Raw genomic sequence first — 25978 nt, 5'->3', positions numbered from 1 at the left:
AGTCAAAAATAGGTCACCATCCATTGGTAACCAAAGAGTCATCATTCACTGGCTCACTTCCATTGACAGGTCAAGAACAGCAGCCATGCAGGATCATCTTTGCTGTCTCAAGCACTAATTGAAACACACAGAGACAGGTCGTGGCACATGCAAATGCCTCTTCCTGTCAGTGAAAGCTGGGAAACAGGATATGATCCCTCAATCCCATGCTTTGTGGCTGAAGTGGGTTATATGCTTGGCATCCTCAGATGTCTCACAAGATCAGAACTGCCTAATGAACATTACAACTCATGAAATTTGAGCCATTTGAATATAACATTTTGATCCAAGATAAAGTGGAAGCTGTAGGCTGGCATGGAGACTCAGTCTTCTCGAGTTTCTGTCTTGGATCTGGTCAAGTTGGTGGCATCAGCACAGAAGACCACCAGACCCAACTAAATCAATCAGCACAACCTGTTTGCTTCTCTGTATTCGCCAGTGAAACTTAGACCATAGATCAGAGTCACAGGTCAGGGATTGTTTATGCAGTTAGGAAAACAAGTTATCATTCACAATAAAACAGTAGAACAATAAAGAATTATTTCCATGTTGACCATTGTTTCACAAAATGATCATCCCTAGTTATAAAAAATAGGGAATCTTGATTGGTTGTAAATTGAATCTAATCCATTTAGGTTCCCTGCTTTGTGTGCTCCTTGCATTGCACTCCACTATACCACATGAAGCAGAGAACCAGACGAATCAACAAAAAGCAGTGACATAATATGCAATATTTTTGTGTTCATGTGAAGGTTGTTGAAAGCAGTTGGAATAATGTTAATGATCTTTCAGATATTCAGCATCTTGACAAAAAGCACTTTACCAAAAATTATTCCCAAAGCTATAATACAAGTATTCAGCCATTAGACAGCCCAGTTGTGCCCAAACACCCTCCCTCACAGTTTTCTCAATGTCCAGGGAGGATGGTATCACTTATTACCTTTTTTTGCAAGGTCCCTTGATAAATCACATCATCATGTATAGTATAGTTTTTGGACCCCTGTTGTGCACAAGTTAGGGAGATGTTTACAAGGCAAAATCTTAACATTGTCAACTTAAGCCATTGATGAAAAACGATTGATGAAAATGCAATTTTAGTGTAATACAGTCATCAAAGCATATGGTTTTCACCAGGTGATATTTTACCACCAAATTTTACAGCATTTTTGGCATTGATGTTATCCTTCCAAAGGGATTTAACCAATTATGAATAAATGAATTTTATGGTGTAGGTAATTTCATCATAATTTCTTTATTACAGAATACTCAGATTCAGCCTGTGAACACATGAGACAGTAATTTTCCATCAAATGCTCTAATTTTCATGAGCAAAGTCGTGCTTAGCAATTTTCATTTATTGCTATAAAATAACATTTAAGACTCAGTCATATTATGGCTATAGATATTTAATCTCCAGAGTGGATTTAATTTAGACTAACTCATAGCATAGAAGTGTCATATGTAAAGGCCTGTTTAAAGTCGACAAATTTCAACTTGTTTGATACTTTAAGATTATTGATTCTTACGATCTTCAAACAATATAGACCCTGATCTGCCATGGCATTGTGAGTTGGTGGATCAGAGTCTATGTCGTCTATTTTATTGATTAATCTTTGCAAACTGCACTGACCCTGATCTCCTGGTACATTATGCAGTTGTAGATCTGGGTCTATGTAGTTTGCAGATGGACTTGACTTACAAGCCTGTATATATTATAGGCTATTATCAAAGTACCTGCAACTGAATTTAACATAAACACACTGATATTAGTAAGAGTTACTTTAATGTTCTCACATACTCTTTGATTCAGATAGAATGTGCAGCAAGACAATTTCTTTCACTCAGTTCACTGAAGTTTATATGAATTTACCATTAACCTCAGAAAAAGTAAATTTGACATTTTATACATCTGCATTTTGTTTGTCCTTTTAGCTGCCTCTTTGTCAGCTATTTTAGATGAGCTAGCTGAACTACATACATTAGAATCAGGGCCTGACCGACTCGTTAGGGAGGCTGCCCAGGGACACACAGATATAGTAAAAGACATCATCAAAAAATTCCCAGATAAAGTAAGTATCGTGTCAGTTTGTTCTATCTGCTGTTATGTGTACATGACTCAAATTCTACAAAGGGAAGTAACTAAAACCTTTATGCCAGCATGATTTTCTTCATTCTCAAAGGTATTGAAGGTTAATATATTTATTTTGCATAGTAAAGGCCTGAAAAATGAACGCGACTTTTGAAACCCTTTTGCTGTATTTTCTGTTGTAGCTGTTACTATGGCCACTGTCTATAAGCATTTTGTTTCTGGAGAATATCTCTCAAATTGTTAAAGAGAGATCCCTGAAACTTAATATACATATTAGAGAAGAGATCCGAATGTGCCTTTTGCTATTCACGATTCATTAGGTTCAATTATTTTAATGCTTTTGTCCATCCATTCATCCACATATTAGTTTCTGGGGCAATAAGTTCACATTTGAAACTGTTAAAGGTATCTCTCTGAAAAATGGTACATGAATTAGACAAGTGGATTAACATTTTCATATTTGTTCATCCATCCATCCATCCATCACACTTTGTTTCAAAGCAGAGCTGCAGAACCAGTAAAGATATCTCTATAATACTTGGTACAGATATTAAACTAGTTGTCCAGATGTGCCTTCAGTTCTTCAGTTTCAGTATTTTTTTGGTTTTGTACATTTTCATAGTAGACCTCCAAATAATTCAAGATATCGCAAGGTGGCTATGTATACATATTAGACTAAATGGTCTCTGTGTGCATTTTGCTGTTAGTATTTTGTTTCAGTATCAGTATGAATTTGTTTTTGCCCCACAGTCTGTCAACCCATCTATCATTCGTATTTTTCTTTCTGTAGCAAAAAAAACCATTTGATGATACTTATAGTCGGTATGATGATTAATGAAACTACATGGCAAATTAGCTTCTCGAGGGTCGGTGGTTCTTTCCGGGATTTTCCCAGGTTCTTCCTCCACCATTAATACTGACCGCCATGTATAGCCTATCGTGTGCTGAAAAATGGCGTTAAACCCTACAACAGCAACAGTAACAACAATCATGACAAATTATGATAGAAATAACAGAAGTCATTAAGAGAATCCAACATTTGCCATTGAAATATTTGTTTTGATGTAGCACATTTAGTGTAAGCATTGAAACACTATATATACCATATACCAATTAAAGGGCTATTAAAGCAGGTTTAGGAAGAATATTTCACTTTTGTCGACCAGATATGCAATAGAGGGAAATAGATCTATCAATATGTACATCTGTCTGTCCATAAACATTTTCATTTCTGGAGCAAAACTTTCAACTGATTAATAGTCTTTTGGCCAGACTTGGTACATCTGTCCATTAAAGTTCTGTTGAGGTGCCTTGTGATGCTTAGAATTTTCCCATTCAGTATTCTTTTTGTTGGTATGGAAAAAATGTTACCATATGCAGCATAAAAATTGAGGATGTTGGACCATAGGAAGCTAGTATAAGTAGTATAAAAATTGATAATGCTGGACCAGAGGGAACATATATAAATAGTATCCATAGGGAACTAGCATAAATAAAATAAAAACTAAGAATGCTGGACCTTAGAGTACTGGCATAAGTAATATAAATATTGAAAATGCTGGACTGCAGGCTACTCACATTTTTAAAACTAAATGTATTGGAACATAAATATAAGTAGTGTAAAAAGAGATAGTGCTGGACCATAGGGTGTGTTAAAATAGATAGTGGTGGACCATAGGGTGTGTAAATATAGATATTGCTGGACCATAAGTTGTGTAAAAATAGATAGTGCTGGACCATAGGGTGTGTAAATATAGATAGTGCTGGACCATAAGTTGTGTAAAAATAGATAGTGCTGGACCATAGGGTGTGTAAATATAGATAGTGCTGGACCATAAGTTGTGTAAAAATAGATAGTGCTGGACCATAAGTTGTGTAAAAATAGATAGTGCTGGACCATAGGGGTGTGCAAAACTAGATGGGTACTAAAATAAATAGTATAAGTAGTATAAAAATGAAATGTGTTGGAGCATAGGGTACTAAAATTAATAGTAATTAATATAAGCATAATTTTTAATCTGTCATTTTTTCAGCGAACATAAAACTTACACTTTTGAAATCATCTTGAACTTAAATAATTATTATTTTTTCTATTCATGCAGGTAGACCAGATGAGTTCCGGTAAGACAGCATTACAGGTTGCAAGTCACCAGGGACACAGAGACATTGTCAAATTGTTACTTCTTTCTGGAGCCAATCTAGAATTGCAGGACGAGGATGGAGACACTGCTTTGCATTACTCTGCATTTGGGTAATGCGTTTGATGTTGGTTGTTTTCACACTTTATGAGACATAAATACCACTTTCCTTGTGGCAGTTTACTTGGAGTTTAATGGCACTTTACAAATGAAAGTTTACATTGTGCTGATGCATTGGTTGATGGTGCTTTGCCAAGAGATATACAGTGGGATAGACCTAACCTGATTTGGACAGGATTCAACCTGGACTCTTCTAGTTGAACGTCTGATATGTTAAACTCTTTGAGTTTTCTTGGTTCCATTATACATATGGAATAGTTTTGTCCATTGTTAGGAATTTCTATCCCGTCCTTACTTTGCTTTAAGGGGCCCCGAGTGGTCTAAAGCGCTCTCCGTTATGAATCACTGCCATCTCACCTCTGCCTGCGTGGGTTCGAGTCTCGGATTCAGCCAATGTCAGTATGTGAGAAAGCTTGCCAGTAGCTTCTCGTGGGTCGGTGTTCTTTCCGGGGTTTTCCCGGGTTCTTCCTCCACCATTAATACTGGCCGCCATGTATAGCCTATCATATGCTGAAAAATGGCATTAAACAGTACAACAACAACAACAACAACTTTGCTTTAAAGGTATTGGAAGTTGCATACATGGTACAGTTTCTTGTAAAGCATAATTATCCACTGAACCCATGTAATTTTGAATGGCTGTATTACAGTTCCTTGTAAGGCTTAAGTATCCACTGAACCTATATAATTTATAATATATATACTGTTCCTTGTAGGACATAATTATTCACTGAACCCATGTAATTTATAAATACTGTATTACAGATCCTTGAAGGGCATAATTATCCACTGAACCCATGTAATTTATACTTACTGTATTACATACAGTTCCTTGTGAGGCATATTCATCCACTGAACCCATGTAATTTATAATTGATATATTACAGTTCCTTGTAAGGCATAATTATCTAATGAACCCATGTAATTTATAATTGTTATATTACAGTAATACATTATCTTTGGTCATAGCCTCCTTTAAGCTTCAGTTTTGACAGAAAGAATGTTGCAAGTGATAATAAATTGTATTCTGTTGAACAAGTGTAGTTAAAAGAAGTATCTCTTAGGCTTGATTGTTGAAATCTCATGTAAAAGTATCCCTTAGGAATGGTCCTGGCTTTTAAAAGTTGTTGCAAAAAAATTGCCAACCTCACTATTTTGTTGCCAATTTTCAAAAAATGTCGCCAGAACAAGCAGTGAATATTTTTTCAAGTTTATTAATATAATAGGCAATGAAAACTTAAAAAGATGGGATACTTATTACTTTATTGACAACAATCAATGCGTGCATAAGATTACAAAATAAATCATTATATGACTGTTTTGCACTACTTCCATGGTCTTTGCATCCCGCATCACCGTTAGTGCATAGGTATGACTGTTCTTACCTGAAATAAATGCATTATCAAATGTAAAATATCTACTTTCCTGACATCTACAGTCTTTCTCTTGTTTTAATAGAAACATCAGGTATTACGCAAATCTATATTATGTATATTATTTTCCAAATAATAGTTTGTGAGGAACTTTAGTTAATAATATTTTAATACTAAAACCCTATGGTCATCCATTGCGATGTAAGATAAGTGACGTATAATGCGAATGTCGATTTCATGCATTCATAAATTAAATGCCCCCCCCCCCTTATGTCTAGCTTCACAAACTATGTCTCCGTCAAACAGGAGTTCAGAAATTTATTTTTGCCATGCTTTACATGCTTTGCTTGTAGTGAATTGCTTCCTAAATCCCAAGAATGATCACCAAATGCTGTAGATTTTTTTCTCGACCAGCAAACTAGGATTGCCATTCCCACCAATGAAATTTGTACGAGTCAAACTTGGCATTAATGTACTGTATATATAGCATTAATTACCATCATTAAACTAAAAGAAGGAATGAAGAAACATATCACATAGCATATGTGCCCCCCTCCCAAATAATTGGAATAAATATGTTAATTAGTAAACAGCGTTATATGCATACATGAGTTAAGGAAATAAGATGGGATATAAAAAGTGGGAAATGGTATGGTAGCTTGAGACCACATTTGAACTGTTAAATTCACACACATTTCAGGCATTGTTGGTTTATTTGTCAATCAATTGCTAGTGCTTTCACTCACTGTAGAACAGGCAGTTTCTTTGAAGCATGCTGAAGAGGCTTGAGTCTCACCTTTAGCAAATGTGCAGTTTGGTCACAGCTGACCAGAATATGAAATGGGGGGGGGCACTTTGGGGGAGGGTTAATAATGCACTCCACAGGGACACCGGGGCTCGTATCGTTGCTTAGAATTGATATGTCAATACTTGTACTATATAATAACTACGAGGGAGGACACTTGTCTCCTTGCTCACGTGACCTATTTAAGAATGCTGATATTTCAAGCTACGCTTTGCATAACTTAATAATATTTAGCTCAGGCATTCAGCTGTGTGTCCCTATCAAAAGTTTGACTTAATATCATACCTTTAAGGAATGCCAAATCATTTTCCCATGCTACTGCTCAACATGGCCATGATCATGCCTGTTTAATATGCAAGTGAGATCCTGCTGAATGGAATACTGTCCTCTCATTGGTTAAAAGAAAATGATGTCCTGTATTATTTATAACTTATTTTCAGTTGGCCAATGAGAAGGTAGTATTCCATTCAGCGCATTCTTGCATATTAAGCAGGCGTGATCAGGGCCATGCCGAGCGGTAGTGTGGGGAAATGATTTGGCATTCCTTTAAGGTATGATATTAAGTTTTGATAGAGACACCCAGTCAAATGCCTGAGCTAAATATTGGTACCAAATTTATTAAGCTGTGTAATGCATAGCTTGAAATATCAGCGTTTATTCTTAAATAGGTCACGCAAGCAAGGAGACAAGTCTCTAGTCCGAGGTTGCGAGAGTTGTATAGTCACGTGACTAAGAATGCAAATGACCAGATCCAGGTCAAATTTCAGCAACGAAAGCAACGACATACTTTCGTCTCATCTATCAATGGATTATAGACATGATGAATGCTATGTTCATGATTTTTGAGAAAATAAATCATATTCCTATCAATTTCATGCAGGTATATCTCGATGAAAGGTCATTCAAGTTTGCTGGGCCAGCTGGTAAGTGGCTATCCCATGCCGGCACCAAATGGTGTTGGCAAATTCCAACTTTTCCATAGGGAATGGTCTCTGACCCTACATCCAATCATAAATGTCCAAATATCAAAAATGAGATATAGTACATGTATGACAGGTTAATTGTAAGCAACAATACAAGCCTCTATGCACAGGGAGAAATGGTGTGTCTTTTGAGAATTTCACTTGTATTGGACCAGAAAAATCCATGTATATTTAGTGAAAATGATGCTTAAATATGCCACTAAAACCTTTACGATGGTAGGTCACAATCTGCGTGTTTTCGGATTAAATCTCCTGACTTGGTTTTTGAAAAGATTTATTTTTTGCATGGCATGCTAGAATAACTGATCAGTATTAACTAAATTTATTCAACGACTATTTGAATTCTTTGGAAATCTTTCTCTACATTTGAAACTTCAACACAGAAGGAGCATTTTTCGTTGGAACATATTCAGATTCCTTGGAATTTATGGAATTGAAAGGGCTATTAGGAAATATAACTTAATTCACCATGCTGAATGTTAATTTAATTTTTTCACTCCTGTATTTTGAGAAATAATTTTTTTCAATTATGCAATATTTGTTTGCTATTTCTTGCTGTGTAGTTTAAGTCCCAGGAGTCATAACACAGGATTGATGGCAAAAGTAAAAAAATCAATGAGCACAATTACTATATATTACTTACCCCGCCTGGATTCCTGCTTGGTGACACACTCCTCCTTCAAAATATCACAACCAGTTGTAAATGAATTGACGACTTTTTTCTTGATACATGTAGCACAGAACATCTGCTTTAACTTTGTATCATATCTCAGCCACTGACGCCCAAGTTTCCAGCTGTTGAGAAATTTGCAGGAACTTTTGACCCATTCATCATGATGTGGTGTTGTACTTGAAGCATTACTACCATCACTACATGTAGATGATGTTTGACTGTCAAGTATAACATCAGGTTCAGTGACTGTGTTGTCTGATGAATTTGCACTAAATCCAAATGCTGTTAATTTTGTTAACTTTCTCTTAGGATGAGACGTGGAACATGCAATGTCTAATTTACATTTATCTTTTATCCATGAAAAAGTTGCACTGTTGACAGTACATAAGTCTGAGATTTTTTCCATTCATTTTGTAATTTATACAAAGCAATCGGTACTTCAAAGGTAATAAGTTTTCTCTGAAGTTTCAGCAAAACTGTTTTATTGGTACATTTAAAAAAAAAACAGAAGGATCAGCTGTCGTTCAGTTAATTTGTAGCTGGTTCTGTTCACGTCTTCAAAGGCTGATCGCTTGTAGGTATAGTCCAGTAGCATGACTGAGTGTATCACAGCATAGTGTACTCAGGCCAGATGTCAACATAAGCGGATTATGATGTAACAATGCACTGTAAAGATGGGTTTGTCAATACGAACAAAGGAAATGTTTATGTAACAGATAGATTTCAGTGCATTTTGTATCCAAGTTTGTGGCTTCCTTTCCTGGTCCCTTTGAATGTCTCCACTCCAAATCCATGATTGTATGTACAAATCAAACAGCCAAATAGGTTGTTGCCCAAAAAATCACCAGATGGTATATTCTGTCACCAAAAAGGGAAAAAATCGCAATTTGTGACATTGGCGAAGCACAGGACAATCCCTGCATATATAGGTCGTGCAAATATTAGAACATCATGAGAATCCATTTATTCTTGTAAATGTCAATATTTGTGGCTTTGTAAAAAAATGTTATTTCATTGGTACTAAAATTCATGAATTTAAAGAAGGTCCTGTTCTTTCTCCAGAATTCATTGGGTCTTGACATCTGGGATTTGTAGTATTCACAAAGTCAAGAAAAATGTCTGATATATTCAGCAAAAACATGTCTTCAAAAATGAATCCTGTCACAATAAGAGGTTAAAGATGTATAGTCCATGAAGCAAATGCAAGGTAAGCTAAGGACTGCATGCACATTATCAATGGTTTACACTTACATGCCAACCATTATGCTTTTGACATAATCATTACCTGCTTATGGATTTTGCTTTTCTTGCTACATTAAAAAATAAAATTAAAATAAAGCAATAAATAGTTGCTTTGTTTCGCTTTATTATCATCTCGTTAAATCGATCCATATAAATTTGAGAATGTTCTTAAAAAGGTGATGCTGTGTAAAAATAACGTAAGAGTACTTTCCTTATTTGCTATTTTTAGCATCCGTATATGACCCATTTCCAAGAAAACAGATGGGTTTCTTCAAAAGTGAACTTTGCCTAACAGATTCATTTTATAGATAAGCTAGTCAGTTAGTGGACCAGTCAATATTTTTAAAGAAAATGGTGTTGTTGTTGTGGGGTTTAACACCATTTTTCAGCACACGATAGGCTATGCATGGCAGCCAGTATTAATGGTGAATGAAGAACCTGGGAAGAACCACCGACCCACGAGAAGCTACTGGCAAGCTTTCTCACATACCCACATTGACCGAATCCTAGACTCGAACCCACGCAGACAGAGGTGAGATGGCAGTGATCCATAACAGAGAGCGCTTTAGACCACTTGGCCACTCGGGGGGCCCCCAAGAAAATGGCGTCAAGTTGTAGATGTTATATTGATGATGGATAGTTACTAGTTGGAGTGAGTGCTGAATATAAATAATTTTTTAGTGTATTTTGTATTTTATTCTGGTTCTGTCTAATCCATATGGATTTTGCCCTTTGTGACAAGAATTTTGACCAGCTGCAGAACCAGGTTATTAGTAAAAATGTATCTTTTTTATACATGCTGTAATTCTGGCATGTAATATGTAGATTACAATTTTTACTCCCAAATTATACCTTTTGTCACTTTTATTAGCAATAATTACACATATATGTCTATGGGGGTTGGCATGTATGTTTACATATAAATAACCTTCACCTGTAAGCCCACTGTGTAGATAAGGGCCAAGGTTGAGTTTTTTTAAATAGTTTTGTTAAACAGGTTTGTTTCAGATATTGTTTGCTGTGCTTACAAATTTTGGTAAAACATTGCAGCCTTATTCACCAAGACTCTTGAAAAATGGTATATGGTTGCATCTTTACAATAGTAATCCAACCATACCATCAGTAGGTTATTGTTACCATGTATTCATGCATGAGTGACATTATTATTCTTAGCTATCTGTTACATCATCACTACCTTCAAAAGTATTTCCAGTAGTTTGTAAAGTGCTTGCATGTCATGTGTATTTATACCTTATAAAAACTAGATCATTGTGACTGAAATTTCCGGCTTGAGAGACATTTATGTTTTCAGCTATTTGGTACACCCTCATTATTTTGACTCTGATTCACCAACACTCATGAAACTTGGTATTTAGATGCATCTCGATAAAGAGTAACTCAACCATACCAAAAGTAGAACCCTTTGCCTAATTTTTATGCTTACGTGATTCTGGTAATTTTTTCTTTAGCAGTTTGTATATTTTCAGCAACTCCAAATGTGATAAGGGGGATGGTTTCATCAGTAAAAGCTTTTTCTTTTTCAGAAATCAGAGTGAGGTTATTGAGCTTCTGTTGATTCACCAAGCCAAGATAAATGCCCTGAACAATGGGGAGTGTAGCGCCCTACATGTGGCCGTGAATAAGCAGCATGTAGACTGTGTCAGGGTCCTGCTTAAACACAAGGCTAATGTCAATATACAGGTAGCCCATATATACAGGTAGCCCATATTGTGTATGCAACACTACTGTTCTAATTCATCATATTTTCAGATATTAAATGAAAAGTTAATAAAAATACAAAAATACATACATCACATTATAAAAGATATTGTCTCCTTGACCAATGTGATTAGTTGTTTGTTTGGCTACAAAGGGTTAAATTACTTCAGTATAGTATATTGGCATAATTTTACTGTATACTCACTTATAAGTTGAGTTCAACTACAAACTAAACAGGTCTGCCATCACATAATGCACCAGGAGATCTTTGTGCAAGTTCTTAGGAGTAATCATCAGATTGGCTTATAAGTGAGTAAATATGGTTTAATTCCAAAATAATCATATTTTCTCCACATTTTCATCAATAATTATTTTATAGCTGGCTAAATTGTTTTATATAATGGCATATTGTTGCCTCATGAATATATTTTCTGGCTCTGTACCAATTTTATTGAATCGTGTCAGTAGTGGGAATAGTACAGTATTACTAATTGATTTAGGTAAGCATCAGTCACTTACAGTGAAATGAGCAATAAGGGCTAGTCCAGTAAAGTATACATGGGATCCAGGGAAGGCACTTTTAATGCAGAATAGTCACCTGTAGATTCAGTTTAGAATTTTGTATTGTTTTTCGTATGACCTCTCTTAGTAATCTGAGTACCCCAGTTAGTGGGGCCCGAAGTGGCTGAGTTGTCTAAAGCACTCACCGGTCCGGATCACTGCCATCTCACCTCTGTCTGCGTGGGTTCGAGTCCAAGGCTCGGCTAGCATGGGTACGTTGGAAAGCCTGCCAGTAGCTTCTCATGGGTCGGTGGTTCTTCCCTGGGTTTTCCAGTGTTCTTCCTCCACCAGTTTTACTGGCCACCATGTATAGCCTATCTTGTGCTGAAAAATGGCATTAAACCCTAGAACAACAACAATATGAGTACCCTAGCATATATATTTAAAAAAGTACCTTCCCTGGGTACCTTGTATGTTTAAATGGAATAGCTGTTACTCATTTCAAGTGTCTGTTATTTACTTTGGTCAAAATTCAGTCCAGTACTATCTTCACAGTTTTGGATTTCAGTCTGTTTGAAAAATGGTCACAGTTTTGGCAAGACATCTTGTGGACAGATTAATTGATTATTATTTGATCTTCATTGAGGTAGTGGAAACCAATGAACTATAATTTTATTGTATTCTTGACACTAGTTAGTAAGTTAACAGAAAGTAGTCTTTATAGATGTTTTAATGTTCTGTTTAACTTATTGATACAGTCTGGTTTACGGTGCGTGCTTATTGTTAAAGCATCAATAATTAGTTCTGATACTTTTCAAGTTGGCTGTCGGTATTATAAGTGCATTAACGTTTTAAGTTGGCTATCAGTATTATAAGTGTATTAACATTTTAAGTTGGCATCAGTATTATAAGTTTATTAACGTTTCAAGTTGGCTATCAATATTATAAGTGTATTAACATTTCAAGTTGGCTATCAGTATTATAAGTGTATTAACGTTTCAAGTTGGCTATCAATATTATAAGTGTATTAACATTTCAAGTTCGCTATCAATATTATAAGTGTATTAACATTTCAAGTTGGCTATCAGTATTATAAGTGTATTAACGTTTCAAGTTGGCTATCAGTATTATAAGTGTAATAATGGGATGATTAACTGTAATCTATGTTGCAGGAACACATTAGCATCTAATATGTTTTTAAAAACGAAATGCCCAGTAAAGCTGTGTTGCACACATGAGCATCCAATCTGGTTAAAAAAATTCCCAGTCATTGCATTATATTTTGTTTTGCCTTAGGCACTAGAGTTGTTTTGGAAATACATTTTCATTTAAAAACTTATTTGACATTTTCCTGTAAGAATATGTATATTTGTTAACATTTCACATTGCAGAATCTATATTTAGGCCTTTTTAACACGTGCATGTCATTACAGGATGCGTATGGAGACACGGCACTCCATGATGCTATTGGCAAAGACAATCTGGAGATTATAGATCTGCTTATCAACTTTCCTGGGATAGATTTTACGCTGAGAAACAAGAGAGGCTTTAATGTTCTACATCATGCAGCTTTGAAGGGAAATAACTGGTAAGTCTCCATGAAAGGCAAAATTATGCAGAGTTATCATCATCATCTTAGTGTGAACGACGGGTCCTGAAGCTTGACTTATCTCCATGGGCATTCAGACAAATGCAGAATCTCATTGAATCCTGCCTAAAAACTGAACTTGATTTCATGGTCAGATCAGAATGTTCAGGTAAGTCCATGTCACCACCTTCACTTAAAGAGCTGTTGTCCTCCTGAATTCTCTATGTCCAGGGATATCGCATTTAGTACCATAGTGATGATACTGTCTGATCATCATGCATAATGTTAGCCCTACCTTCCAGATGTGCTAGTATAGCTAGTGGTGTCATATCCAGCACTGAGTGTGGTCTGTCTGGAGGACTTTGGGCCAGTGTAGTAAGTTGAGTCAGATTTAATAACTGTCTGGAGGACTTTGGGCCAGTGTAGTAAGTTGAGCCAGATTTAATAACTGTCTGGAGGACTTTGGGCCAGTGTAGTAAGTTGAGCCAGATTTAATAACTGTCTGGAGGACTTTGGGCCAGTGTAGTAAGTTGAGTCAGATTTAATAACTGTCTGGAGGACTTTGGGCCAGTGTAGTAAGTTGAGCCAGATTTAATAACTGTCTGGAGGACTTTGGGCCAGTGTAGTAAGTTGAGTCAGATTTAATAACTGTCTGGAGGACTTTGGGCCAGTGTAGTAAGTTGAGTCAGATTTAATAACTGTCTGGAGGACTTTGGGCCAGTGTAGTAAGTTGAGTCAGATTTAATAACTGTCTGGAGGACTTTGGGCCAGTGTAGTAAGTTGAGCCAGATTTAATAACTGGAGGGGCAGCACCTGTTGAGATGCTGGTGTGCTGCATGTTGGCATCATGAATATGGTCAGACTGGCTGGACAGCTGGCTGGCCAAAATTTTCTGCTGGAAAACCCTGACATCACCTTGAGAGCTACCAAGTGGTGTGTGATTCACCTGTCCATATAGACTGAGTGACACCTGTAAAAGCTGTATACTAAATGGGCGGACAGCACAACAAGTTGTTCAGCAGCCAGGGCAGAACATGTTGTACAATACATGATTTTTGGACCCAGGAAGTTGGCAGAGTTGGAATGTAATCCCACACACCCAGTTTCATTTGCACTAAGTCCATGCATCAGTATGGGTTGGGACTTATGCCCTGGGGCTGCCCAACTGGGTTAAACAGTTTTCTCTAACTTGCTCAATGACAATATTAATGACAGAGTTCATTGGATTATGCATATTATCCATAATTCCAATCATACTTGTGTGAATTTAATTGCTGTAGCTTCAGTGGAGTCAGAAATAATTATTGCTGTATGTATGCTTCTCGGTATTTTCACCAGGGGTGATTGTTGGCATCTCAATGTCCTCCACTGAACTCTCCAATAATTATGAATTCAGATGGATACATAACACTTCATGTCTTAGTGATTTCAAATGTGCCTATTTTCTTGGCCCTTCAAGGTGTTTTAAGACACTGGACCATATGTTTTTTTGCCCACAAAATTATACATGCAGCTTGGGTGTAATGATGTACATTTTTTGCAGGCAAAGTACATTTTGTGATTATCCTCAGCAACTATATACCACTTTCATTTATTGCACTAGCTTGACATCTCTGAAATGATAGAAAAACAAGTACACACAAGATATAAACTATTCAGTTAGGTGAAGTCATGTTACTGAGATGACTACAAGAGATACATAAAAAGGCAAAGTTTAAGAATGCAATGCAAGTACATGTGTGAAACTTACATGTGTTACCAGCTGATATCATATGGATAATAATGACCAGCAATAAACATAATAAATATGAATAAATTCACCAGAAAAAACGGAGGTTGTATACACCAGGATTATCAACTTCTTGACTTACTACAATGCTGAAAAGTAGTGTAGGGTCTTTGCAATGGATTCTCAGAATCACCATTAACAGTCTGAGTGAAAGTTTAAACTGGTAAACATTTGTTATATGGGTGTCTCCATTACCAGAGGCAATTGGAGAATGTCGGGGGTGGATGTCAGAGGCTCTTTCTACCTGTTTTGGTTGGAAAGCAAGATATAATCCCACAAGTGCTGGCCACTTGGCTTAAGTGGGTTGGTAGATTGGCTTACTCTGAAATGTCAGGTGTGACTTGTGATGATCTTGGCTAATGAAACAAAAGAGATTTCCACAAGCCAGGCCTTTAAACATAATGTCTTGGTTTGAGACGTAGTGATGCCAGTTGGCTGGCCTGCTCAGTCAGCATTCTGTTGCTTCTGTTTATGGTGGGGGGGGGGAACAAGTGGTCTAAAGCTCTCACCATTCCGGATCACTGCCATCTCACCAATGTCTATGCGAGTTCAAGTCTCATGCTCAGCTAGCATCGGCACATGGGAAAGCCTGCCAGTAGCTTCTCGTGGGTCGGTGGTTCTTCCCTGGGTTTTCCAGGGTTCTTCCTCCACCAGTTATACTGGCCACCATGTATAGCCTATCTTGTGCTGAAAAATGGCGTTAAACCAAAGAACAACAACAACAACAACTGTTTATGTGACATAGCCTTGCAAAGAAGAGAACTAAATCTTGTTGGACCATTGGTAGCTTCCCATGTTGTTACCACACCCCATTCATGATGGAACAACATCAGTCCCAGGCATGACATTGCAATTTGTACTGGATTCACCCAGAAATCTTGTACACATAAGGCAATAATGAGGTTTGGGATCCCAGATGATATCTGCCTTGTGCAAATTAAAATGCCTAATCTTTTGTAGTGCTGCCTTCACATTTAAAGACTTTGATCCTTTTAGTAGAGAAGTCATCCTACTCATAATGGTAGACATGGATAGAGAGAATTTATTTGACAGAGAAAGGAAATATTTTAGTAGATAATGTTTCTCCAGAAATATTGACCTCATCACATTTTTATCAATCCTTCCCATCCTTCGCCCAATGCCAGAATCCTTTTATAGGTTTCTCTTAAGCTTAAACTTGTAAACATCCCATATAAGAGCAAGTGGGGCAAGGGGCATTTATATGTTAGGTACTTCCTTTCATCTATGCGATATATAGATGGATAAAACATTTCTTCATCTTTCAGGGATGATAAGATTTGGAGGTAGCAGAGGTTATTTTCTAACTTTTATGTGGTTGGATATTTTTGGAGAAATATAATTTACTTCAACATTTCCTTTTTCTCAAGTCTCCATCCATTTTGGTCTGCATTTAATTAAATGTCATGTTTGCCTTGATTTTCAGTGCTACAGAGAAAATTCTTCAGAAGTGTAGACAAATTGTGGATATGAAGAAAGATGATGGCTTCTCTGCCCTTCATCTAGCTGCATTAAATGGACATCGAGATGTGACTAATACACTCCTTGTTACAGTAAGACAAATTGTTTAAGTTATGTATCATGGCCTGGCCTGTCTTGATTAATTGGTTTGCAGGTTTTGCATTATTTACACCAAATAATCAGATGAGTAACAGAAATACTGTCAATCACAAAGTTGTAGAAAATTTAGCAAGCAAAATAACGGTGTGCCTGATAGGTATTTTATAAAAAAAAAGATGAATGCAGTATAAATACACATATCTACCTCGACAGACAGTTCTGGAAGTTGTTGCTGGGATAGGATGTATGTATTCACTGTTGTCATAAACTCTGTACTTAATACTAACAAGCAGGCACACAGGCTGAGAATGTTTGTGAGGGTTGAGAATTCCCTTCCATTGTAAGAAAATAACAACACTTCATTTTGTCATTGTTTATGGTGTTTAAATATGTAGAATTTCTACTGAAAATGTATATTTTCATCTATCATTAATTCACTAAAATTTCTGTTGTTCTCATACACCAGTTAAAGATTTGCTACAATTGATTGATGCTAAAATAGTGTTCTACCGTATTTTTTTATATTTTTGTGGTGAATGTATCACATGATGACATGTTATGTGGACGTCAACAGTGGGTTTCACTGCTAATTGCCACAATTAACTGTACAAAATAAGAATTATTATTCTGCCAGACAAATGGAAATTCACATAAAAAATGTTTAAACTGGAGAGTTTTCAGACAAATTTTAAGTTATGAAATATGTGTGTAATATTTAGGATATTACAGTAGAATACATGGTTTTGGAAGTAATCACGCAGTCCTAACAGTGTTCATGACAGCTTGTTTCCATGAGCAGGAATTTTCTTACATTATCAGAAATAACTGAATTCAAATTTAAAAAAATATGAAATATCAGTGAATGTTCATGTTCAGATAATTTTATAATCAGATATATCCAGTGAACACATATCTTGACATTAAGAAAGACATTTGCAGTGTGGGGTCCTCCTTAAATTATAATTTTGATTGTCACAATATTTTGGGTGGCTCGCTACCAATTTTCACAGATTTAAGGCTGCTGCAAGATTTAAAGACTTCACAAGGAAATGCATCAGTGGAAACAATAGAACCCTTTCCATGAACAACATATTTATTTTCAATTGAAAGTATTATTTTTGTTACACTATGAAAATTGATGCGAGCATAAAGCAATGATGTTACAATATACCAAGTACCATTGTTGCAGGGTCAGGCTGATATCGAGATTAGGAACAATCGTCAACAGACACCCCTCCTTTTAGCAGTCTCCCAGGGTCATGTGGGAATCCTTGAGCTTTTGGTTGCACGTGGTGCTGATGTTAATGTGGAAGATGAAGATGGTGACACATGTCTCCACCTGTCCCTGATGAGACACAGTATTGCTGCAGAGAAAGAGGACTCTCCTATGTTGGAATCTGTAAGTGGTGTCATCTTTTCTATATGTAATTTAATCTTCAGCATCATTACTAGGATTAACCAGCAATAACTTGACATGTATTCATTGGAGTAGATGTTACTTATTCCGACTCCTTCTCTTAGCTGACAAAGAGAATCCTGAAACAGCACAGATTTTTGTTCTTGAAGAAATTCATTTCCTGGAAAGCATGGGTTCTTGTATTTTTTTCTGATCTTCTTAATTTTATTTCAGATAAACTTGAAGTCTTAAAGATTAGAACCTTAGTACAAAGATATGGATGAATTCCAAGTAAAGCAAATATTTTTTCACCTACCAGAAACATGTTTTAAATTGGAAATTGAGTAAAAATATTTTCCCATCCATTGGTTTGTTGCTTTCTTCAAAGGAATTATAGATTTTACATACAGATAATGAATTTAAGTAACTGCTGGGGATAATACTAAGAAATACATGCATTTGTTTTGGTACTGCACCAATTTTCATGGCTTGCCCATTTTGGGGTACGCCATAGATACAGTATATAAATTAGGTTCAACTTCTAACAACAGAGACCATGATCTGCCAGTGCATAATGTACCAGCACATCAGGTCTCTGTTGTATGTTCTACTGATTACACCTAAAAATAAAATGCCTAAACCGAGATTTACTGATGCATTATGCAATGGCATATCTGGGTCTTTGAAGTTTGCAATTTGATCCAACTCGTATATGAACATATATGTCACCATGAGTCCAAGTTCACAACTATATTACTAGTAATAATATATTTTGTAGAAAAAACATGAAGGTAAATGCCCATGAAAATGGACACATTTCCTGCACGTAACATATATAAGGAATAATAGCCTTTTTGAGAAAATATATTTAGTACAATGTAAGTTAAAATTAAGGTCAAAATTAGAGAGAACTTTTACAGAAACATCCAAGTTTTCATAATTTCTAGATACTTTTTGAAATTTTCATCCAACAATATAAGAAAATGACAGATTTTTTTTTTAACAAGTACGTATTTCTTGCATACTTGGTACATTAGCATTCAGTGAGCACAAGTAAATGCTTGATAACATGTTATTTGTCAAATGCATGATGCCCATGTTTATAGCTTATCTATAGAAAGCATGGCAGATCTACTGTACTACCCTGGCATTTGTGTGTGCACATATAAAAGTATATACATATGTACAGCCTCACTGTCAAAAGTGCTCTCCGTTACGGATCACTGCCATCTCACCTATGTCTGCATGGGTTTGAGTCTCAGATTTGGCCATTGTGGGTATGTGAGAGAGCTTGACAGTAGCTTCTCGTAGGTCTTTGGTTCTTTCTGGGGTTTTCCCGGGTTCTTCTTCCAACATTTATACTGGCCATGATGTAAAGCCTATCTTGTGCTGAAAAATGGCATTAAACCCTACAACGACAACAATAACTACAGCCTCACTGCATTGAAATAATTCTTTCTTTCCCACTTTCTATGCGCAAAACAACTGTTTGATGTGGGTTTCATAGTAATTATCACCAGGAAAGTGGTCTGGAGGGCTGACTTTGTATGTACATGCACATTACTATATATTAGTTAAGTTTTTCATTCACTTTAGGACCTCATTTGTTTATGTAGATATATTATTATAATTGGAATCATGAACTGGTGTGGAGATGCATCTTGGTGACTACAACACCCACACCACAATAGTAGGTTACTGTAACCCACATTTCATGTTTTGCTAACTTGGGTTAAATGTAACAAAATTTTTAAAGTTTATTACTTTAAGCACTTTTCATAATAGAATCATTAGGCTAGATGATTGTATGCATCTCTATTGGTACCACATACTTAAAACAAAAGTAGGTCACTGTGATATACATTTTATATTATGACCACATAGGTTATTGTGTTCAGTTTACATGATGTCCTACTTTAAAACATTGTGAGGGGATGCATCTTGAAGACTACATAACACTGTTGATTTAGATAAGTCACTATGGCCAATATTTTACACTTTACTAACTTTAGTTACATTTTGTGTTCAAAGTTCATTCCACAAGCATTGGGACAAATATTGGGGGTAGGGAAAAAGTGGACTTGGGAAGGTTTGCAGTAAATTTTTGTGTCATGAGGGAAGTGTTAGGTAAAAAAATAAGTAATTTGCATATTATTAGCTGAAGCTATGTTAATTGTGTCATACAAAATAATTGTTTGATCTCAATTGTGTCATACAAAATGATTGGTTGATCTTAATTGTGTCATTCAAAATAATTAGTGATCTTAATTTTTAACTTGATTTTGCAGCCTCTTGCAAATTTTGATTAAATTTGCACAAGAAACACTTATAAATATATCTTGTATTGCACTATTTCCAGCAAAAGAAATTCATATTTTTTAAGACCAGTTTAATAAGGGAAAGAAAACTGAAAGCAAATTTTCTTTTAGAAGTGGAGAATCAAATGTTCCCCCTTTCCTCAACAAGTTTTGTATACACTGACGTACTGCTGAAGGGATATTACAGACTAGAGAAAATAGAGATAGCTGTGGATTTCCACTTGTTTTGCATACACTTATGCACTTCTTAAGGTACATTACTGACTGTTGTACAAGTGGGTTACAGTTTTTCCCCACAAATTTTACATACATATGTACACTGCTGAAGGGATGTTAATGACCCTTGATAAAGTTGGTTACTGTAGCTTTCCACAGCAAATTTAAAAAACATACACTCATGCTGAAGGGATATTACTGATATGGGAAAAATAGATTTCTGTAGATTTCCACAACAGTTTTTTATACAGTTGTACACTGGTGAAAGGATATTACTGACTAGAGAAAAAGCAGGTTACTTAGTACATATTTAATTGGAAGACCTGCTTTTCTGTCTCATTATCATGCCTCCTTGACTTGTCATTTCAGATCCGGAGTCAGTTGGGACTATCAAAATCAGATGATCAGAATGGAGTAGCCCTTGCATGTTACCTTGCCCAGCAAGGGGCCAGTTTGACCCACAAAAACCACCAGAATAAGACCCCCCTTGAACTCATTACCGACTCTCGGGTTGATGAGATGGTGCGACAGTTTGCAACTGCGAAGTAAGTGAAACATATCACATGTCCATGCCAGTTTCATCTAATCTTGAGAAAGTTTTTCAGTAACTATTACTGTAGAACTCCAACCATAAAACTTTTGCATGAGAAGTGAGCTAGTAATAAATAACATGTAACAGCAATTATTGTATAAATTTAGAACACCAAGTTTACTGCCTGGTGTCCACTGCTTCATTGTGGTTGAAATTTTTTACAATTAACTGGTTCTCAAAAATTTTTGGTCCGGATTTCTGCTATGTGATGGTGTCTACATATGTCTGTGGATATAATTTCTTCCCCCATATACAGGAAAAACTATCTAACAGTCCCCTTTATTCAGCAGTCACCTGTTCACAATGGTCTTTCTGATATTTCCCAAACAAATTTTCTATATAAATGTCTTGTACATAATAGTCACCTACTTTCGGTGGTCAGTTGTTTCCAAAACAAACAGTGGCTTCTTCCTACCTTAATGTTGTCAATGGCTTATATCTACAGTGACCGCCTAATTTAGCTAACAAAAATTTTTGATGGTGAAGGTTATGTTTAGATAAAGGAATATCAAGTGAATTGGTGTGTTAACATTTCTTATCTTACTTATACTCCATATTCCTGTCAGGTTAATAGTGTTACTCAGAAGGTGTCAGTATGTCAGATTAGAAAGCAAGGTAGTTTTTATTATTATTATGGATGGTTGAAACAGTTTTATTTGCTGGACAGTGGGAAAAGTTTATTTTTGCCTGTGAATTAAAGCTATCTCAATAGTTCATCTTTGAGACAGGATACAAGTTCCATTGTTTTCATTAGGATGAAGGTTCAGTCATTATTAAAACCATGAAAAACTAAATGCAGTTGAAGTTTCAGTTCGTGGATAACAAAGAATAGTCATATGTGGCTTCTTTGACTTGAATTCCTCACAGATATCTCACCTACGATGTCTTTAGATCTCAGCAAGTTGAGCAACTCACTAATCCGATATCATTTTGAAAGTTTGAACAGCTGTTTCCAAGCCTAAATTACACAATTTATCCAACCAAGGATTTGGTCTTCAGTTTTACAGTCAGATGTAAGCTGTCAGTCAGTAGCCTAAATTACACAATTTATCCAACCAAGGAGTTGGTCTTCAGTTTTACAGTCAGATGTAAGCTGTCAGTCAGTAGCCTAAATTACACAGTGTATCCAACCAAAGAGTTGGTCTTCAGTTTTAGTCAGATGCAAGCTGTCAGTCAGTTGCCCAAATTACACAATTTATCCAACCAGTGAGTTGGTCTTTAGTTTTACAGTCAGAGTAAGTTGTCAGTCAGTAGCCTAAATTACACAAATTATCCAGCCAAGGAGTTGGTCTTCAGTTTTACAGTCAGATGTAAGCTGTCAGTTGGTAGCCTAAACTACACAATTTATCCAACCAAGGAGTTGGTCTTCAGTTTTACAGTCAGATGTAAGCTGTCAGTCAGTAGCCCAAATTACACAATTTATCCAACCAATGAGTTGGTCTTTAGTTTTACAGTCAGATGTAAGCTGTCAGTTGGTAGCCTAAATTACACAATTTATCCAACCAAGGAGTTGGTTTTCAGTTTTACAGTCAGATGTAAGCTGTCAGTCAGTAGTGAAACTATGTCATAGTGCATAAAACAAACTTTGATAATTGATTATTTTAAGTCATTGAAGATTTAATGTAGAGTATGGATTAAAGGATACTGTAATCTTTTGCGGAATATAAATTCTTGAGAGAAAAACATTCACATGAATTTTATACTTTTTATGAACATCGGAAATAAAATAATAATAGTATTCAGTGTATAGTATTTGTTCAGAAAACAATTTTTTAATTTTAACCAGTGTACAAAGGCCAATTGTGCCTTTTTGTGCCTTTTCTTGTGGGATTCTGCTATGTTTGACTGCTCCAAAATCCACTTAACATGAAACACAATGCAAATGCAAGACCTTTGCTACTTGCCTGCACTGATTTAAACTCTGATTTCCAAGCATTGTTTAATTTGTTGTAATATTATTTGCTAGTGGATTTTTAGCAGGTAGGTATTAATTCCACAACCCTCAGTCATAGACTAGAGATAAGCACATAAATATAGATTCACAAGATTCATGAAGAAAAAGAAAGTTTTATATATTAACGCTTTCTTTTACATATTAGTCAAAAATATGTATGATACTATAATAATTAAACTTACATAGGAAGATGTCATACGAATGACGCAAAATAAAGTAATAATTTAAAGTACTTACAGTAGTATAAGGGGTTTCACGGTTGCAACAGAGTTACTGATCGTAGTGCCTAAAATTACCTCCCTTAGCTCCAATGCGCATGCTTTAAAAACATTTCCAGTTCCGGATAGTTCACCGTTCTACACTTGGTTAGCGAAACATAAAGTCAACAAATTAAGGAATCTTAGCTGTACTACTACAGATCATTATGGTTAAACCAATGAATCAATTATATGTCAAACATCTTTTGTTCCTACTAGGATAATAATTTTAGACATTAAATCAGATAATTAGATTCAGTGTCCATACTTACATTATATCAGATAATTAAATAATATTTACTTTCCATACTTAAATGATATCTAATAATTCAATTAAATACTTTCCATACCTGATATAATAGATTCATTATCCATAATTTAAGATACATTTGTAGGAACATTTCACTTTGCTCTCAGATTTTTAACTTTTATTGCACATTTTTGGCTATATAACTTTAATGAAAACAATCTCAACAATTTCCATTCTTCAAATGTTGCTATATCCTTCTTTCTCAGTTACTTTCGCAAGGCTAATAGTTCATTTATAACACGAGTTAAGAAAGTTATAACACATGTTCGATAAGAAAATTATAACACGAATTCGATACATCAGCTGATTTGTAATGCTGAATATTTAAACCAGAAAAGTTTGTTTTTTTGTTTTTTTTTTTAAATGGAACACAGTATTTTAATGTATTCAGAGGAACTTTAATGTATTCAGTGAAATGTTCCTACAAAAGCAATAATTACATTAGCTATCATAACGATAAAGGAGTGTAATTAATGCAGACTGAATATTTATTAATATTTGGGTGTAAATATCGTACAATACTCAGATTAAATAACATGCCCAATGTCTCTCTTTTTTTTTTTTTTTTCATTTTCTTTTTGATTTTTGAAACATCAAGTATCGGACGTTACATGCAATAACTTTGAGCGTGATTTTTCTTTGCTTATGCTGACACATAATAACTATCAAATTTGATGGGGTCTTTAGACAACATTTATGATTGCCACCAGCAAATTCATCTAAAACAGCCTTTTTAAAATTAGTTTAATTCTTTTTAACTTTCCTTGCATCAAATATGTAAGTTTTAAAGATCAAATTATTTCACAGATTCCGTCCTATTTGGTTTGCCTTTGAAATCAATATTGATCCACATGAGTGGATGTGAAATTGCAAACGGTATGATTTAAAAAAAGAGACTGCATGTAAGAAAATGCTCAACAAAACAATAATATATGGACACTCACAAATATTCATATTTGTTGTTTTTTCTATCAGTCACTCTTTCTATCTTAGCATCATTTTATAATCGTTTTTAACCAGAAGTATGTTTATGTAACATACGTATGCGAACACATTCATTCTAGGATATACATACCCATGCACCAGATGAAATGAGACAGACATACATACAGACAGGCAGATAGGTGAGAGTCACAGATGTCCTGTACATGCATAGTGTGTCTAACATCAATATTTCTCCAAATTGTATACTCTAAAATTTCCAACCGTTCAAGGAAATGAAATTAAAATAATCATTAAGGAGACTCGTACATGTGCCAGTCTGTTCAAGCGTGGCTGACACTTGTGCATTTTGAAAAAACTCAAGTTATTTCATGAAAAATATAATGAACATTAATATAAAAGCAACAGTCTAAAGCAACAATAAAAGAACCTTAAGAAGTAACATTTTTTTTCTCGTCGTTCAACCTCCATTAACTGCTATGATTGAAGCTGTAGAAAATAAACATATTTTCATTATTCTTCAAGCGAGATAAATTGCAAGAACTTTTTACGCAGAGATACACTTTCGCACAATCAGATAATACAAACTTGAGCATAAGGTAATAATGGAAAGATAATGAAGTTCTGAAATGGGCAGAGAATATTTATTTGAAAGCTGGGAGCAGCGCAAGTTAGTGAGAGAAAAAAAGAAAGATGTAAAAACAATTGATCAAATATTGATAGAATTTCTTTTTAAGATAGTGGATATCGATCCTGCTTGCATAACATGAGTGGTCTGTCACATTTTCTTGATCTACATCTGCCATCTTAATTGATTGAACTATCCGGAAGTGAGTTGCACCGAGATGCCATCTGGTGTTTTCAAGGGGAGATACTAACCGTGAAACCCCCTATAGATATACCTAATAGTACACAAGTGTTTCTTCTTAAATAATGTTTGGTCTGTCTTTCCTTTTTATCTCACCAGTGCCATAGGGTTGTCTGATTTTAAATCAAAGACTCGCACCTTTGATCCCTTTATTATAATGCCTCAATAAATACCCTGGTTTGGCCACAAACTCTTCAAATTACAGCAATCAGGTAATCAATTTACAGTTTGTTGTGCACATGCATCAGTTGCTTAGTAACATTCCTAATCAGATTACTCAGCACATTTTTATTGTTTTGATTGTTCTACTGGTGGAACAATTCCTGTCCCCAGTAGATAAGTTTTAACTGGTTTCTGTAATGTGTGGATAGATTACATAAATATACTGTTTATTTTTTTAAACATTTGTATGCAATGTTTTAAGTTTCAAAAGTGAAAGATTTCAACTAGAAAACTATGTGTGGTGGACATCTTTTAAAACAGTATTT

At 35.4% G+C, this 25978-nt stretch overlaps 1 protein-coding gene across 2 annotated transcripts in view; it reads left to right on the top strand.

Moving 5' to 3' along the window:
* The window catches only part of LOC149781890 (E3 ubiquitin-protein ligase MIB2-like), an 81827-nt gene that overhangs the window by 39590 nt on the left and 16259 nt on the right, over window positions 1-25978 (top strand). For both annotated transcript variants that reach the window (XM_089936081.1, XM_089936082.1), the window contains exons 10-16: window positions 1972-2108; window positions 4231-4379; window positions 11007-11163; window positions 13116-13270; window positions 16504-16630; window positions 17827-18036; window positions 20937-21112. In XM_089936081.1, coding sequence (XP_089792207.1) covers window positions 1972-2108; window positions 4231-4379; window positions 11007-11163; window positions 13116-13270; window positions 16504-16630; window positions 17827-18036; window positions 20937-21112 — 1111 coding nt within the window. The remainder of the gene's footprint in view (window positions 1-1971; window positions 2109-4230; window positions 4380-11006; window positions 11164-13115; window positions 13271-16503; window positions 16631-17826; window positions 18037-20936; window positions 21113-25978) is intronic.

Source organism: Sinohyriopsis cumingii, chromosome 15 (assembly GCF_028554795.1).
Source record: "Sinohyriopsis cumingii isolate HCF-2022 chromosome 15, ASM2855479v2, whole genome shotgun sequence".
In the NCBI taxonomy this organism is placed as follows: domain Eukaryota; kingdom Metazoa; phylum Mollusca; class Bivalvia; order Unionida; family Unionidae; genus Sinohyriopsis; species Sinohyriopsis cumingii.
The sequence above is the reverse complement of the archived record's forward strand: the minus strand, read 5'-3'. Positions and strand labels throughout refer to the sequence as shown.